This window comes from Amia ocellicauda, chromosome 18, assembly GCF_036373705.1.
Source record: "Amia ocellicauda isolate fAmiCal2 chromosome 18, fAmiCal2.hap1, whole genome shotgun sequence".
Taxonomy (NCBI): Eukaryota; Metazoa; Chordata; class Actinopteri; order Amiiformes; family Amiidae; genus Amia; species Amia ocellicauda.
Window position 1 is genome coordinate 1,401,327 of NC_089867.1, and position 19,264 is coordinate 1,420,590.

A 19,264-nucleotide genomic window follows, 5' to 3' on the forward strand; every position below is an offset into this window, starting at 1 on the left:
GGTCTTGACTCAATCCAGTAGCTAGGTAACCAATTATGAATGTGATAAGAAACAAAAGCTCTCTGAAACTCATCATTAGTGCTTTTCTGATTCACATCATCAGGTTTAAGTGGCACCATGATGAAAAATACTGAAGTATGCAGAACTGACATGCATTGTCTCACATATTAGTAAATCTGTGTAAATCTTTGTGGTGATGATTTCTTTGTGACCATAGCATATTCAGAGTAAACCTCATGTTTAGGTCTCATATCTAGGCATCATCACTGCAAGGATTGCCAAGCACCTTTACAATAACATCCTAGAAGTTGAACCAGCAGCAGCCTCTGGGATGTGGCTGCCTTTCTGCCACAGCCAACAGCCATGAAACCATGTTGAAAGAATGGGTAACAACACATAGAACAGAATACAAATGATGGATAATTTAAGAAGGACAGATTTCATCCGTGTTTATTCACGTTCTAATGATTCGTTTCTCCCTGAGTAAGACAGTGAGACATTTTATTAGCAAATTAAGTACATATATAACCACTTTAATAACATTACATTTTGTTTTGTAGTACTTTATTTTTTCACATAATAGAATTGCATGAAAAAAATAAAAAACTGCATTTGTATCACAGGGTAGGAGACTACTGCTTTGGGCAAAAATAATGATGCACCAGGAGAGAGCAAAGATGAGTCACACACCATGATAATGTTCCTTCAAAAACTCACAAGGGAACTTTCACAGCATCACAGGTCTGTGTGATTAAAGGTAGAATTAAAAAAATGATTTGTCTCAAATAATACTGCCTGTGCATTAGGCTACTTATACAGTATAGAGTACTTCAAAAGTACTTAATTTGATCTGGACATCAGATCCTAACAGGAGAGATTTCCCTTAGCCACTATGTAGTAGCTGTATTTTTTTTTTTTTATTGTTATTCTAAACATATTTGTTAGGTTGTGTATTTTTTAAGGTTGTTTAATTTGTACTAGTGTTTACACTTCTTAACACAGCTCTCTGGCACATTGCAGTCTCAGGGTGAACACTGTATCCCACACACAACCTCAGCACTGACTCATTGGAAACATCATGTGCCTGGCAAATGTGATGGACACAACTCACACTCACCATGTCCACTCTTGCACCTGACCAGCCACAGAGTCACATGAGGGAAGACAAGGAATAACTTTCTGTTTCACCCAGCCCCAGGAGTTTATGCCCCAGCAAATGATGTTAACTGCCATCTGGATTTGGGCTGGGATTACATCAAAACTAGCAGAAAACTACAGAACTGTACTCATTTTAGCTTTTAGTAAGATGCCACTTTCTTCTAATCAGACATGTAACCGCTATGATGTACAGGTTTGCAGTTTTCTATTAGACTTTATCCTGAAGTGTTTAGCCCCTTTAACTCGACTTTTTTTAGACTACTAAATGTTTTATTTTTTAACTGTAACTCCATAAACATACTGCTCAATTACATTAATGATGACTGATCCCATTCTGATTGGTAGTTTTAGAAAAAAAAGAGAAGCTAAACAAAACATAAAGAAACCTTAAACTCTCAAAATAATTAACAATCTGGCCCCAGTATGGGCTATATTGTAGTAAACATTGGAATGTTATTTGGTATCTAACAACTGTTCACACATGCAAGTGAGCTGTTGCACTGACCAGTTGTTCTTGTGCTGAAATATAGACGTCTGTTGCAAAATGATGTTCTAAAACATTTAACTTTGATGTTTACTTTTTTGCCTGAAGTTAGTAAGGTTAAAGGCACCTATTATTTTTTTATTATTTTAATAAGATAATCCATCTAGACACATTCAAAGAACAAATATGTAAGGATAACAGATCCTTTGTATTAATACAAAAATGGTAATTTAAGCATTTTAAAACAATACATTGTAAATGTAACTAACATTCATTAACAGTCAGTATGATTTTCAAAAAGGCAAATATAACTGTTTTTGCAGTGACTATTATATCCTGATTTATATAACTGATCCAATACATTTAGATTTCTAAAAGTTCAAAATGTGGATACATTATACATTTTATGTAAGTGACACTTAATCAGGGTTCCAGAACTACTTACCTTGCCACTTTTGAAAATCATGCTGAGTATGTTCAAGAAATGCCAAAAAGGTTAACTCAGACATCCCCAAAAATGCATACAATTTTTTAGCTTTAAAATTCAAACAATTAATAATTTCACTTGTGATATATTTATTAAATATATATGGTTGTTTGTGCATGTATACATTTAAGGCAATTAATATTATTTTTAGTAAACTGAGCAGCATATAAAAAGGAATTTTTTTTCTGTCAAAGATTTAGTTGTACAAGGGCAATTCCAACTGGAACATAAAACAAGGGAATTATTGGAGGCATTTAAATATCAGAAGTTTGTTTCCTAAAAGTAACAGGTAGAAACATTGTTGATTTTCATTTTGATTCTTATATATCTCTGTCACTCAACTACATTTGGACAAAGCTTGAGGTTCTTTGATTTTTAGAAAAGTTTTAATAAGGAGTTGGAGGTGTAATAATTTATTTTGCGGAAAAGATGTTTCTCAGCTGTTGATTGGACCTGATAGTATAACAGAACCACAAAAAGCACAGCTGAAAAAATATATATATATATTTGATTTTAACTGAATTTTAAGATCATAAACTGAATTAAATGAAGACAAAATTATACTGATTTACTGATTTCAAAACTAGAAATACATTAAATGGGATTTCTAAAACAGGAATTAGGTGGATTTTAGAATTAATAAAACCAATAAGATAGAATAATTTAATAAAAACGATAGTACCAGAGTTTTAACTGGGGTCACTCTTACTGGTTTGTTAGTGTTGCTTCATAATTTCACAAATGCTGTGAACAACCACCTCACACACTAATTAATACATGTATTAATTTCATTCATTCATTCTATTTAGATTAAACCTGTAGACCATTCTGATCTTCACTTAATCAACTTAATTCAATAATCTACATTGTGTGGATTGTTTTCAATAATAATAATATTTTCTAGTAAGAAATTAATAATTAACAGAGGATGGGTAAGTCTCACCTCTTGCTCCTTTCACAGATTCATATTTGTCCATGTCATGGTGTTTGGAGTTAAAATTGAGCTCACATGGATCAATTATAACTTGTAATTTTGTTTGGCAGAATTAAAGAGTGAAAAGAAACATTAGACATAGGAGTGTGGTCATCAAAACATGAACCAACAGTATTACTGGACTTAAAATAATGTAGTTAACATACAATTGCACACTAATGATTGATTAAAGATTACAATATCAGACAACAGACCATGTACATAAATGGTGCCATTATGATACCATTGGTGCATTTGCCAGGCCAATCAGGAAGTCAATACCACCACATACTGCAGCTGTCCTTGTCTGCTGTTTGTCTGCTCTTTCAAAATACCAGCTGGAATTCTGGGAAATCTATAATAATTTTCACATATTTGTAGGAAAGACAGGAGGCAAAATCAACCATGCCAAAATATGAAGAACATATATATTAAGCCCTTACAATCATGCTATGGGGCAGACAATTTTGTATTGTATTGTGAATATAACATTTTCATTAATCTATTCTCCTTCCACAAGCCATTTTTTTCAGTGATTGACAGTCATAAAAGGTTCAAAGATGCCACATTAATCAGTGACTGTCATTTGCAACTGCAAACTGTGTGCTTCAGTCAGAAAGTGAGGTTGCCCCTGCTGCTCTCCCATCCCATTCCCTCTCAATGACCACATTTCAGAGGAGAGTCCTCCTTTAGAAAGTCATCCTTCAGTCCTCTTTGCTACTCCCTCAATAGTATCCACCACTTCTTACTTGACGCAGCTCTCTGGAATATCTCCTCTACTGGAACGATGCATGCTTTTGGTAATGTTAACAGTACTTTCCTTGGAGGACTTCTTTTTTGATTCCCATTTGAGCTAATTGGAAACATAAAATATAATGTGAGGCACGAGAATCAAAGTAATCATCAACCTTACTCAAAAAGTAATACACATGCATGAGGGTCAAATTTTGACATAGACAATCTAAAATGTGCACTGAAGAAATCTAACACTATTGGAAGAAAATGGGTGGGTTGATGGATTTATATTAAAAAAGAGTATAACATATCATGTTAATTAATAAAGCCCCTTAGATGTTTGCAAATCAAACAGGATGTCAAATGCATTGAAATGTATGCTTGCTGAATGTCTGTTTAATGTAATGAAAACTTTTATAATTTCACATCTATAGGAATTATAATGCCCACCTCTTCACGATGAACAACAGTCCTCCTCTGTGTGTTTGTGCCAACTGTAGTGTATAGGGGCTGTTTCCCACACTGTGTTCCTGCATTAACTGTCTTTTTCTCCTTGTGTGCAGAACTTGAAGACACAGTCATGTAGGTTTGAGCTGTCTTTACTTCTTCTCCTTTGCCTTAATGACATATAGACAGACAAGCAAAACATTGGTGCATTCTACAAAAGAAGGACACTCACACCTGTCATGCAATCAGATCAAATGTTAAAACAGAACACCAGAGTAGGTTATAAGGTTACCTACTGCTTCCTATTACTGGTACTGACATGCTAATTAAAAGACCTGCCAAAACCACAATACAACACTAGAGGTGACGGATAGCAAGTGTATCATTAGAAATAACAAATTAACATACATACATACATAAATATAGTGCAAAAGTATTAGGCAGGTGTGACAAAATGATGTAAAGTAAGAATGCTTTCAAAAATAGACATGTTAATAGATTATATTGATCAATTAACTAAATGCAAAGTGAGTGAACAGAAGAAAAATCTAAATCAAATCCATATTTGGTGTGACCACCCTTTGCCTTCAAAACAGCCTCAATTCTTTTAGGTACACTCGCACAAAGTCAGGGATTTTGTAGGCATATTGTCAGGTGTATGATTAAACAATTATACCAAAAAGGTGCTAATGATCATCAATTTAATATGTAGGTTGAAACACAATCATTAACTGAAACAGAAACAGCTGTGTAGGAGGAATAAAACTGGGTGAGGAACACCCAAACTCAGCAAACAAGGTGAGGATGCTGAAGACAGTTTACTGTCAAAAGTCATACACCATGGCAAGACTGAGCACAGCAACAAGACACAAGGTAGTTATAATGCATTAGCAAGGTCTCTCCCAGGCAGAAATTCTTGAACGCGACCCTTGTTCTGGAATGAATGTGCCTCACCCAGATATTGAAAATAAATTCCATGTGTATTGCGTGTTGACATAAACAAACAAACGTGATAAATGCACAATGAATGAAGACGAGATGGAGGAGAGTACTGTGGCTGAAACTTCACAGCAAAGTGACCCCAGTGAATCTGTCCCAAATAAAGGTGCGTCGTCGATAGTGTGGACATGATTTGGTTTCAAGACAACTGACACAGAACAGGAAACGTAATTCAATGTCAGTTGTGTCCTATTATTTTTCCTTTCTGAACAGTATAAAATGGCCATTAAAAAATACCATACAGTGATATTGTATTTTGGCCATATCGCTCAGCCCTATCTTCAGCGTAAAAAAGAACAAGGAGTCCTGGAAGTGATGGTATGGCCCCCTCAGAGCCCTGATCTCAACATCGAGTCTGTCTGGGATTACATGAAGAGAGAGAAGCAATGGAGGCTGCCTAAATCCACAGAAGAACTGTGCTTAGTTCCCCAAGATGTTTGGGCCAACTTACCTGCCGAGTTCCTTCAAAAACTGTGTGCAAGTGTACCTAGAAGAACTGATGCAGTTTTGAAGGCAAAGGGTGGTCACATCAAATATTGATTTAATGTCGATTTTTCTTGTTCATTCACTTTGCATTTTGTTAATTGATGAATATAATCTATTAACATGTCTATTTTAGAAATCATTCTTACTTTACAGCATTTTTTCACACCTGCCTAAAACTTTTGCACAATACTGTACATACATACATACATACATACATACATACATACATACATACAGATGTAACCCCTCTGTAAATCAGTAGAGAAAAGCCTCCGGCGTCAGGGGACCTGAGCCCTCATTTATCAACATTGTATAGAAAAAGTTTTAAATTTGTGAATTTTAGAATGTTCTTACGCACAACAAAATTGGTATTTATCAAGCATGTGTACACGACTCATAAGCACAATTGTAAGTAATCAACATTGATAAATACCGATTGATCGTAATCTCCTTGCGTGTGCATGCTTGTGATAATTTGCATACAGAACTGCCCTCAATTAACCACATATGGTAAGAAAATATCCCTTTTAGAGGCCAAGTGCAAATGTGCTACTCTGTTGAGAAGAAAGTTGCATTATGGCAAAGAGGCTATTCAGGCTTTTTCCTCTTGTTCTTCTTCTCATTTCCCGACCACATTTTGTAAATGCATCTCCTTTAGAGTTCAAAGGTCAATGAAATGTTTTTTTGCCTTATAACTGCTTTCAGAATTAAGATAGAGTCCCATTTACTATTGAGCATGTATAGGAAGCGTTCTATTTGAAAATGTCCTTGATTTTGACCTTTGACCTCTCATTTCAGATCAGATGCTAGATTTTACCACTTTAAGATTTAAAATGCCTCACAGAGAGGAGATAGACCTAAAGTCTATATATAACATATACAGGAAACCATATATGGGCTTTCAAAATATGACCCTGTACTTGACCTTTGACCTTTCCTTAGAGGTCAAATTCACGATCAGTATTAAAATATTCCTATGTTCTCCTAGAAACTCAATGCTGCAATCTGACTGACAGATTTGAAATTATTATTATTATTTTCATTTCTTGGCAGACGCCCTTATCCAGGGCGACTTACAACATAAGTGCAAAACAAAGTGTAAAAATACAGTTAAATTAACAGTTAAATTAACATCATATGTTTACTTTTAAAATGGTCCAAGCACCTTAAAACTGACATTTGACTTCCCCATAAAGGTCATCAATGCTTAAAATTGCTTATATTGCTCTAAATAGTGTAGATAGGCTTATGATTGATATACACTCACCTAAAGGATTATTAGGAACACCATACTAATACTGTGTTTGACCCCCTTTCACCTTCAGAACTGCCTTAATTCTACATGGCATTGATTCAACAAGGTGCTGAAAGCATTCTTTAGAAATGTTGGCCCATATTGATAGGATAGCATCTTGCAGTTGATGGAGATTTGTGGGATGCACATCCAGGGCACGAAGCTCCCGTTCCACCACATCCCAAAGATGCTCTATTGGGATGAGATCTGGTGACTGTCGGGGCCAGTTTAGTACAGTGAACTCATTGTCATGTTCAAGAAACCAATTTGAAATGATTCGACCTTTGTGACATGGTACATTATCCTGCTGGAAGTAGCCATCAGAGGATGGGTACATGGTGGTCATAAAGGGATGGACATGGTCAGAAACAATGCTCAGGTAGGCCGTGGCATTTAAACGATGCCCAATTGGCACTAAGGGGCCTAAAGTGTGCCAAGAAAACATCCCCCACACCATTACACCACCACCACCAGCCTGCACAGTGGTACCAAGGCATGATGGATCCATGTTCTCATTCTGTTTACGCCAAATTCTGACTCTACCATCTGAATGTCTCAACAGAAATCGAGACTCATCAGACCAGGCAACATTTTTCCAGTCTTCAACTGTCCAATTTTGGTAAGCTTGTGCGAATTGTAGCCTCTTTTTCCTATTTGTAGTGGAGATGAGTGGTACCCGGTGGGGTCTTCTGCTGTTGTAGCCCATCCGCCTCAAGGTTGTACGTGTTGTGGCTTGACAAATGCTTTGCTGCATACCTCGGTTGTAACGAGTGGTTATTTCAGTCAAAGTTGCTCAACTATCAGCTTGAATCAGTCGGCCCATTCTCCTCTGACCTCTAGCATCAACAAGGCATTTTCGCCCACAGGACTGCCGCATACTGGATGTTTTTCCCTTTTCACACCATTCTTTGTAAACTGTAGAAATGGTTGTGCGTGAAAATCCCAGTAACTGAGCAGATTGTGAAATACTCAGACTGGCCCGTCTGGCACCAACAACCATGCCACGCTCAAAATTGCTTAAATCACCTTTCTTTCCCATTCAGACATTCAGTTTGGAGTTCAGGAGATTGTCTTGACCAGGACCACACCCCTAAATGCATTGAAGCAACTGCCATGTGATTGGTTGGTTAGATAATTGCATTAATGAGAAATTGAACAGGTGTTCCTAATAATCCTTTAGGTGAGTGTATAACTCATATAGGAACTCATATGTGGCCTGTAAAAAAATGTCCTCCATTGTGCACTTTGATATCTCCTTAATGTCAAAGTGTGAACTGGCTCATAAATTGCAGTTAAGCTGTAAGGTCAAATGCAATATACTCTCATGAATCCTTCCAGAGAAAAGCTGTCAAGATGCTTTCAAGTTACACTTCCTTAAAAGGTGTTTACATTAATCACATTCTCATTATAAATGGTCTTACAACAGCTGTTTACAATGCAGATTAAGTTTCTAGAAACTTCAATGTCTAGTTAATTTTGTAATTTCTCCTTAATATTTGGTTGGCTCGTTACCTGCTTAACTTATTATTTTATTATTTTTTATTTCACCCTTATCCAGGGCGACTTACATATATAAGTGCCATATACACCGATCAGCCATAACATTATGACCACCTGCCTAATATTGTGTAGGTTCCCCTTTTGCCGCCAAAACAGCCCTGACCTGTCGTGGCATGGACTCCACTAGACCTCTGAAGGTGTGCTGTGGTATCTGGCACCAAGACGTTAGCAGCAGATCCTTTAAGTCCTGTAAGTTGCGAGGTGGGGCCTCCATGGATCGGACTTATTTGGCCAGCACATCCCACAGATGCTCGATTGGATTGAGAGCTGGGGAATTTGGAGGCCAAGTCAACACCTTGAACTTGTGATTCATCAGACCAGGCCACCTTCTTCCATTGCTCTGTGGTCCAGTTCTGATGCTCACGTGCTCATTGTAGGCGCTTTCGGTGGACAGGGGTAGGCATGGGCACCATGACTGGTCTGTGGCTACGCAGCCCCATACACAACAAACTGTAATGCACTGTGGGTTCTGACACCTTTCTATCAGAACCAGCATTAACTTTTTCAGCAATTTGAGCGACAGTAGCTCAACTGTTGCATCGGACCACACGGGCCAGCCTTCGCTCCCTACGTGCATCAATGAGCCTTGGCCGCCCATGACCCTGTCGCCGGTTCACCGCTTTTCCTTCCTTGGACCAATTTTGATAGGTACTGACCACTGCAGACCGGGAACACCCCACAAGAGCTGCAGTTTTGGAGATACTCTGACCCAGTCGTCTATCCATCACAATTTGGCCCTTGTCAAAGTCACTCAGATCCTTATGTTTTGCCCATTTTTCCTGCTTCTAACACATCAACTTTGTGGAAAAAATATTCACTTGCTGCCTAATATATCCCACCCACTGACAGATGCCATGATAACGAGATTATCAGTGTTATTCACTTCACCTACGAGTGGTCATAATGTTATGGCTGATCGGTGTATATACCTACTGGTAAAATCATACGAAATGAAAAGAGGGTGTTACTGTATCCTCTATAACTACTTTGATTCAGGCTCATTCGTCTCATTAATTCGAGCGAGCAGTACAAGATGGAGGAAGAATAGGTATGCAAGAGAGATTCATGCAAAGAGAGAATCCAGTGTAAATGGCCGAATAAAGTGTGAAAAGTAAAATACAAACATCTATTAATGTGTATTCATCTTTGTTATGCGTTAGGGCTTTCAAAAATATAAAAGGTAATAAAGATGAATGTGTGAGACGATGGGGGGAAGATAATATTTGCACTATTAACTAATGTGAATGTTCAATAGAAAACGTCTCTGAATTGCCCTGTTTCCCTATTCTGAATTGGTAATTCTCACACCTTGCGCTGAAATAATCAATTAATGTGAGTTGTTACAATCTGGAACAAACTCCCCAGCAATGTGGTTGAAGCCGACAATTTGGGAACATTCAAAAATAGACTGGACATGATCCTTGGAGCACTTAGTTATTAATGGACACCAATACGAGCACGATGGGTTGAATGCCTCCTCTCACTTGTAAACTGTCTTATGTTCTTATGTTCCTATGTTCTTATCCATCATCCGGACGTTCCAATATTACAATAGGTTTACTGCAGACATTGGACCTGTCTACTACTTTTACTACTTGACATTCGAAACGATTGTGTGCCAATAGCCAGCTTCCAGATCATTTCATAATGCCCATAATGTGACATGCCGAACTGTAAATGCAATACATTTCAGTATCATCCGCAAATTTGACAAGTTTGCTAACTATCCCAGAGTCCAGATCATTAATCTAGATTAGAAAAAGCACAGGCCCTAGTACTGATCCCTGTGGAACTCCAATAACAACCTCACTCCAGTTAGAGGCAACTCCTCTTATCGACACCCTGTTTCCTATACATCAACCAGTTCATAATCCATCTACTTACATTACCCTGAATACCTACAGCTTCCAATTTTAGGATCAGTCTTTGGTGTGGAACCTTATCAAAAGCTTTCTGAAAATCTAAGTAAATCATATCAACGTATCATCAGTTGCATGTTGAAAAAACTTGAATAAATTAGTAAGACATGATCTGCCTCGTCTAAACCCATGTTGACTATCTCCAAGAATATGGTTTTCATTAAGATGCTCCTCTATTTTCTGTCTAATCATTTTTTCAAAAAATGTACAGGTAATGCAGGTGAGACTGATTGGTCTGTAATTTCCTGGCTCAGTTTTGTCCCCTTTCATGTGGATAGGTATGCCATTTACAGTTTTCCAATCAGTTGCACATCCCCTGTTCTAAGTGTCATTTGGAATATTTTAGTTAGAGGCCTATAAATAATGTCCCTCATTTCTTTAAGTACTGTTGGAAATATACCATGTAGCCCAGGTGATTTGTTTGTTTTTAATTCTGCTAATCCCTTTAGTACCTCCTTCTCACTTATCCCAGTCTCTCTTAGGGGTTGACTGGACTGGATCTTAACCTGTGCCATGTTATCCGTTTTTTCTTTTGTAAAAACCTCTGTGAAATAATATTTAGAACATTTGCAACATCTTGTTCATTTTCCAAGATACTTCAATTTTTCACTTCCTCCTTTATTGTCCTATTGCTGTTGTAGTATTGAAAAAAGCTCTTTGCATTAGTTTTAGCTCCAAGAGCTATGTTTCTTTCTATTTCCCTCTTTTCTTTCCTGATCTCTTTGCAGCTCAACATATTCTTTGTATTTTGTTTCATCCCTATCCCTTTTGTATGAGCTATACAACATTTTCTTTCTCTTGATATTTTTTTGCATACTTCTATTAAACCATTTTGGCCAATGTTTTTTGGTCCTCAATTTGCTGTTTTGGTACAAATTTCTCCTGATCTGATTGGAAATATCTCTCTCTCTAGATTTCTTCGACTCTTCAATACCCATCCATTTTCAACTGAATCTGTTTACAGCGTGCTCCAGTCTAACTCTTCTAAGTGCCGCCACACACCTTCAAGGTTTGCTCATAGTGGTTACATTTATCATTGGAAGAAACTAGCAACTAAAAATAAGCCACAACTGTTCATTGGAAATCAGCTCAGTTTTGTCCCTTTTCTTGTGGATTGGTATGACATTTGCTGTCTTCCATTCAGTTGACACATCCCCTGTTCTAAGTGTCATTTGGAATATTTTAGTTAGCGGCCTATAAATAATTTCCCTAAGTTATTTAAGTGCCGTGGGAAATATACTATCTGGCCCAGGTGATTTGTTTGTTTTTAATTCTGCCAGTCCCTCTAGTACCTCCTCCTCATTCAATATATTCTTTGTATTTTGTTTATTCTCTATCCCTTTTGTATGCACTATACATTTTCATTCTCTTGATATTATTTTGCCTACTTCTATTAAACCATTTTGGCCAATGTTTTTTGGTCCTCAATTTGTTAAGTTTTGGTACAAATTTCTCCTGAGCCTAAAGTAGTATATTCTTAAAATATAACCATCCATTTTCAACTGAATCTGTATCCAGTGTGCTCCAGTCTAACTCTTCTAAGTGCTGCCTCATACCTTCAAGGTTTGCTTTCCTAGAATTGTAGACCATTGTTATCCAGGGCGACTTACAACATAAGTGCAAAAATACAGAGAAGATACCATGCGGGTCTCCTTATCACTAGAACACACTGTGTGATCTACAACTCTAAGAATCAAGTCTCCTACTATAACTACCTCCCTCTTCTAGGGGGGAGTGGGCACCATGGTGCTCTGGTGCTCAACTGCCATCCCATCAGCCTCGGAGCCATCACTGTCCTACTCAGTGTACAGCAATTGGAACCTGTTGGTCATTTCAAGCTCTTGGGATGTCTCTAATGGTTGTACGCCCTTTTCTGCGGTTACGACCTACTGTAACTCCACACTCCACTGCAGTTCTCCACACTTTCCTGCTCTAAGGTCTCAACTCTCCTAGGTTTTGGCGTGCACACTATCTCTCTAATGGGCTGATTGACCAATTATTCCATATCACTAATACAGCGCAGATCAACAAGCTGAGCCTCAAGATCATGGACATTGATTTCTAGGATTTCAACATGCTGACAACGTTCACAAATTAAATCTTCTTGGATGAGTTCATCCAGGAAGTCAATCATTCTGCAAACATGACACTGTAGTGGCCACATGCTTCTGCATTTTGCAATTTTTTTTTTTTTTTTTTTCTATTTTCGGTCTCTTGCTGTATGTCCCCTGTTCAACTGCTTGACTTTTTTGTCACCGAGAAACAACGCAGCTCTAAGTACCCTTTTGTCTACCTGCCCCAAATTCACACCTAACTGGCTCCAACTGGATCCACCTGGCACAACTCACTTAACTGAAATCCTGCTAGTCCCAGACTAAATCACCTTTCCTTCAACCTATTTACTTTCACCAAATCAGCAGCTATACTGAATTGACTTAAATTAAGGCAAACTACAGACAAGATTAACTTCAATTAAGGCAGTTAAAACAAAATCAGGAATACTAAGAATGTCTGAAACTAGGAACACAACAAGATAGCTGCCTCTCACCTGTACTGTGTGTCTGTCTATGGCAACTTGTAAATCCTTCTGTTTTCTACATGTGCTGCTCAGGATCCCCTGGCCCTCTCTGGTCTGGCTCAAAAAGATTATTATATAGGGTGTTCAGAAAATTAAGGAGATGGGCAATGTTGTATGGCCCAAGGGTGGCATGGCAGTGGAGGACCTCAGTGTGGCTCATAACTGCACCTCAATGATGGGGCATTGACCAATGACATTCCTTCCTCTCCTTCTTGTCTTCACTAAATTGAATACAGACTCATCTAGGAATATGATTTCCTACAGGATGGGGCTCGCATCCAACTAAATGATTCTCTGAAATTATAAGTGCTGTAGACTGAGTGAAGTCTGCAATAGTTATAGTTACTTACTTGCACATATTCGTACCATTGATCCTCTCTGAAATCCTTTCAAATGTGACTCTGTAGATTTGCTTCATGTGGAGATGTTTTTTCTCAAAGATGTGAGAAGATGTTATACATCAGAAATCACACTGAGGCAGAATAACTCAAATTAGATCCTAGTAACAAAACAGAATCATTGTGGGTTAAACTTTTGAATAAGAGATCTGGAGGATTAGTGGTAGGAGTGTGTTACAGACCACCCAACTCAGATATTCAGAAAGATGTTGCATTGAACACTGTAATCAGGACTGCATGTAGCAAGGATGTGGCTGTTATAATGGGGGATTTCAGTTTCCCAAACATAGATTGGGAAAGCCCAGTTGGGACAGAAGCAGAAATAGAAATGGTTGAGATAGTAAATAACTGCTTTCTAAGTCAATTTGTCAGGGAACCAACCAGGGAGAGCACATGCATTGACTTGATATTTTCAAATGACCAAGATAGTCAGAGGGACACTAGTTAAAGAACCAATGGCAAACTGTGATCACAATATGGTTAGCTTTGAGACATACTTTCAAAAAACCAGGACCAAGTCTAAAACAATGGTCTACATTTTTAGAAAAGCAAACCTTGAAGGTATGAGGTAGCACTTAGAAAAGTTAGACTGGAACACACTGGATACAGATTCAGTCAAAAATGGCTGGGCATATTTTAAGAATATACTACTTGAGGCTCAGGACAAATTTGTACCAAAACAAATTGAGGACCAAAAAACATTGGCCAAAATGGTTTAGTAGAAGTATGCAAAATAATATAAAGAGAAAGTAGCATATACAAAAGGGACAGAGATTAAACAAAATACAAAGAATATGTTGAATGAGGAGGAGGTCTAAAGGGACTAGCAGAATTAGAAACAAACAAATCACCTGGGCTACATGGTATATTTCCAACAGTACTTAAAGAAATTAGGGAAATTATTTATAGGCCACTAACTAAAATATTCCAAATGACACTTAGAACAGGGGATGTGCAAACTGATCGGAACACAAATTGGCAAATGTCATACCAATCCACAAGAAAGCAGACAAAACTGAACCAGGAAATTACAGGAGCATCTTAATGAAAACCATATTCCTTGGAGATAGTCAACATGGGATTAAATGAGGCAGATCATGTTTTACTAATCTATTAGAGTTCTTTGAACACGCAACTGCAGCTGTAGATCACATGAAAGCATATGATATGATATACTTAGATTTTCAGAAAGCTTTTGATAAGGTTCCACACCAAAGACTGATCCTCAAATTGGAAGCTGTAGGCATTCAGGGTAATGTATGTAGATGGATTATGAACTGGTTGATGTATAGGAAACATAGGGTGGTGATAAGAGGAGTTGTTTCTAACTGGAGTGAGGTTGTTATTGGAGATCCACAGGGATCAGTACTAGGGCCTGTGCTTTTTCTAATCTAGATTAATGATCTGGACTCTGGGATAGTTAGCAAAATTTGCAGATGATACTAAAATAGCAGCACAGGCTATTTAAAGGGACTTCAGTTGGCAGATTAAATTCAATGTGGACAAGTGCAAGGTATTACATTATTATTATTATTTCTTGGCAGACACCCTTATCCAGGAATGAGTAAGTCTGGGGGGTTTCCTCCATAAAATGTTGAAAACTGGAGACTTGAAATGCGAAGTCGAAAAACTTAGCTCAAACTCTCCATGAAATCCATGAAATCAGGGCAATTCTGACTCAAACATATCTTTGCTTTACAACCACATATCACTATGGGACACATCCGGTGAAAAATCACATATCAACCAACATTATGCAGCAAACTAGATGCGGTTTCTGGTGCATGTTGGTGGTGCTCTGTAATTGAAATGGGTGAAGATGTACAACTTTAGATTTGTGCCTGCTAGAAATATGCATCTTCATTGGAAATAGGATGTAGGAGTTTCCAGGTGAGTGCAAGTCTCCTGGTGACGCCTGAATTAATCAATATCAAAACATCTCCACTAAATAGTTTGAGGTCCTTATTTATACACAGGTACACGAGCCTGTAAAGTCTTTCTTCTGTCATAGTAGTTTTAAAAGTTAAAAGTGACATAAGCCTCTGAATAAATCAGTTTCAGTCTATATATCCACCTGGTTAGCCTAGTGAGTACAGACAGTACTGGGGTTCTCTGAGTGCCTGAGGTGTGTGGCTCAAATCCTGTGTGGAGAGCTTTGTGAGGAATTAACATATTTTAACAAATTATTTATAAAGCAATAATCCAGCTCAATCAGATGAAGTAATAATCTAATTTGGTGAGGGTCACATCACTGTCATAGCTAGCCTGCTGCCAGTTGCCATCCAAATGGTGATAATGATTAGCTGGTAGTTAACTACTACAGTAGTTGCCAGTTGTCAGCTCATGATTTTTGAAAGTGTTGTATGTATTATTTCATTTAGTTTTTGAATGTGCACTGTGCAATATAGTATATTCAGTACTAGTATTTTATTTTTGGTGTGGGTGTTTTTTCCCTAAACTGTTTATTAGTTATTGCTGTTATTTCAATGGTGCACTATTAATATTTGTTTTTATTACTAAATCTATTTCTTCAACATGTACAGTGTATGTTCATTTAAATAAAAATGTGTGTCTTCAAGTTTTACCTAAATAATTTTCCGCCATACAGATGGGCACCACTCAAATGTTTTGCAGTGAGGTGGGGGGCCCCCCACAATCAAATCTCACCTATGGCCCCCAAAAGGCTAGGGCTGGCCATGATCCCAGGTTTACACATCTCTATCTCCCATCCTATTCCCCATTTCACAATCCCATAGAGGAGTTTTTTCAGCATGGCAGTGGAAGGCATATGATTGGAAACCCCATGAGCATATGACACTACTCCAGGCAATGGAGGAGGCCTGTGGAGACATCCCAGCGAAGTCCTGTCAGGGGCGGATGCGCCATTCCAGACAATATTTCCCCAGCTATCTGGCCAAAGAGAACATCACCTGTGACGCTGATAAAAATCTGTGACCGGACCAAAACAACAGACATGACAGATTTTTTTAAATGGAGTATTTTTTTCTTGACTGTTATGATTTTGTTTCTACGGTATTTTGACAATCTTTATTTTTGTATTTGTGCTCCTTTGATTGAGTATATACAAACATAATATATAACAAAATCTTAGTCTTTACAGTGAAATAGTTTCTTAACATATGTTACATTAGTGTGATATTGGTTGCCACTAAATTCTATTAATTTGATTGTGTGTGTGTTTCTTTTGGATGCAGAGTACATTATTATGATTGCTGTGTTTCATTTTGTAAGAATTCTTTAGGATTTGGGGAAATTGGCTAACTGTTTAGTGTTTTGTGTTTAGAGTTCTAGAGTAGAAAGATATTGCACAGGCAAAATAATGACACTTTACTTACAAGATTCCAAAGTTCACTGTACTGATAGAATAATAAATGAAATGTCGAGGATGCATTGAGGATGTGTTCAAAACCAAAAACAAACAAATGCAAATCGAGTGCCAATAACAAACACGTTATAACTCAGGATACAAAATCACACAGTGTACTAACTTTGATTACTACAAGAGAAATAGAAAATAAACACTCTACATAACATACTAGATAATCCCTGTGCAAAATCATAGCTGATTCACAGTTTGATCGCACACTACCATAACTTACATTTCACCTTGCAACTAATGTTACTCAGTGAAACAGCACAGGTTAGTGAACATTTTCACATTCAATTATTAAATATGTTTATTTATTTATTTTTTTAAATGACTGTGGATTAACTAACTTTGGAGTGGGACATATTTTTATTTTCTCTGGTCTGACCTGTTTGCTGAAGAATTATACAATAAATTCAACAGCACACTAAATCAATCACATCAAACACAGTTATGCACATCAGATGACAGAAACTATGTCTATTAATCTGATGCTTACAGAAGTACAGTCAGTAGGCTACAAAAACATAAGCAGGGATACATAACAAACTTGTGAAAATGACAAAGGGATATTTAATGTAAAATCAACTTCCTATACAAAGGCAAGTAAAACAAGTAATTATAAAGCATAGTATACCAATTTGTGACTGTGTTGTGCAATCTGAATGTTTTCAACATGTATAAAATTAAAACAAGAATGCATCCAGTAGATTACAAGTTTGCACTGAGCCAAAATTAGAGGCTGCAAGTCAGACATAACACAATACCTGTTGTACCATTAACAAGGTAGATTTTTAATTCTGTTTATTTGTGCACTTGAGCACACAAACAGAAAGATCATGGAAAGCAGATATTTTTAATAAGTGGTAATATATTCATGACAGGTTTGCTGTATCCAATTAAGAATCAAGCACTGCATATTATGGGGAAAAAAGTCCCCAAGAAAAAAGCCAAGAAAAATTTACTTTCACTCAAGTTTAGATCATTTTAAAGTATTCATATCAAGTATTTTACTATTAATCTTTTGATTTGATGTTTGCACACATCAGGTCAATAACATTAAATATATAATATTTGGAAAATTGGCATTTCTTCCCTGATTACATTATAAAAGAGGGCATTTATTCTTTTAACTTGCTGATAGCACTTAACTCTCAGTATTAGCTACATAGGATGATTTCTCTATTCTTGACTGAGTTACTAAACCTAATTTCATCAAAACCATAATGACAGCATGACACATGACAGCTTCATCCACAAACAAGCTTATTATGCAAACTCATCATTATCTACAAAAGACCTTCTATATAACTTGTTAAATGCTAATATCAAATAGACTAAAAACTTTTTCCTGGAATATTATACAAGCTTGTTGTGTATGCATTCTACAAATGTCTGCAATTTTATTCTAAAAACAGACGGGACGGACGGACGGACGTCTTTATTTATTTATTTTGGGGGGATGCAAGACTTGAATATGAAGTATATATAATAATTACTATTTTGTCTGAAGAATTTACAATGTAGAGTTAAAATCACAAATTTAACAGTCAGAAAAACTATTTCAGAACGATATTGACGAGATCTTTCTTTTATAATATGATTATTTGCATTAGCGTCGTTTTTACTGCGTTTGTAAAATGTACTTTAATGTCCCATTGTTATAACTTTGATTGGTGTATGTTTTTAAAACATTAATCGAAAAATAACAAATGAACACTTAGAAACCGAAATATGGATACTACAATTCTATTTTTGAACTGGAAACAATACAATTTCTTCAACAACTGTGCTCTTTTGCATTATGTCAAGCAGTACCCTACAGTTGATACATGATCACAAAAATCGCATGTATGTATTCGTTTTCTAATTACATTTTCGTTTGCACCCTCGTGAGAAAAATATGTTTTTCCTACTGCGGATATTGGTTTTCAACATTTCAGTGTCGTGTATTGACACTGTATGATGCCGGTGAAGGGGAGCACTAGGCATACTGACCTGTATACAATGTGGCATTCTCCTTCATGCTTGTGACTGCGCTTTCTGGACCCCCGTGATTATTACTTAGGATGCCTGGCTGGAGGGTTTCGGTGTCGGTGTTGGTGAGCCATGTCGATTCCGTTTCTCTCGTCCAACTCTCGTAGTACCTAGGTTCAATGGCATCAGCCCTGCTTCCACCGCAGCCCATCTCTTTGGATGTAGTGTTTCCTCCCTGCTGCCTGTCACAGACGTCTGTACCTCTCTGGCAGCTTATCTGCTCTTAAAGCGCAGGTCGTGTAACGGACATCATGAAGTGCTCTTTGTATGTCACGTAATTATCTTCTGCTTTCCATACCTCCGCGCACTGCGCCTGCTTCC

General features: G+C 37.3%; 1 protein-coding gene across 1 annotated transcript; it reads right to left on the minus strand.

Moving 5' to 3' along the window:
• Nucleotides 1-443: 443 nt before the first annotated feature.
• Nucleotides 444-19,264, minus strand: LOC136713954 (brain and acute leukemia cytoplasmic protein). Its single transcript, XM_066691208.1, has 3 exons — nt 18,905-19,264; nt 4,288-4,454; nt 444-3,955 (listed from the first exon to the last, which is right to left on the minus strand). The coding sequence occupies exons 1-3, from the start codon at nt 19,092-19,094 to the stop codon at nt 3,848-3,850; spliced, it is 465 nt and encodes a 154-aa protein (XP_066547305.1). The 5' UTR covers nt 19,095-19,264; the 3' UTR covers nt 444-3,847.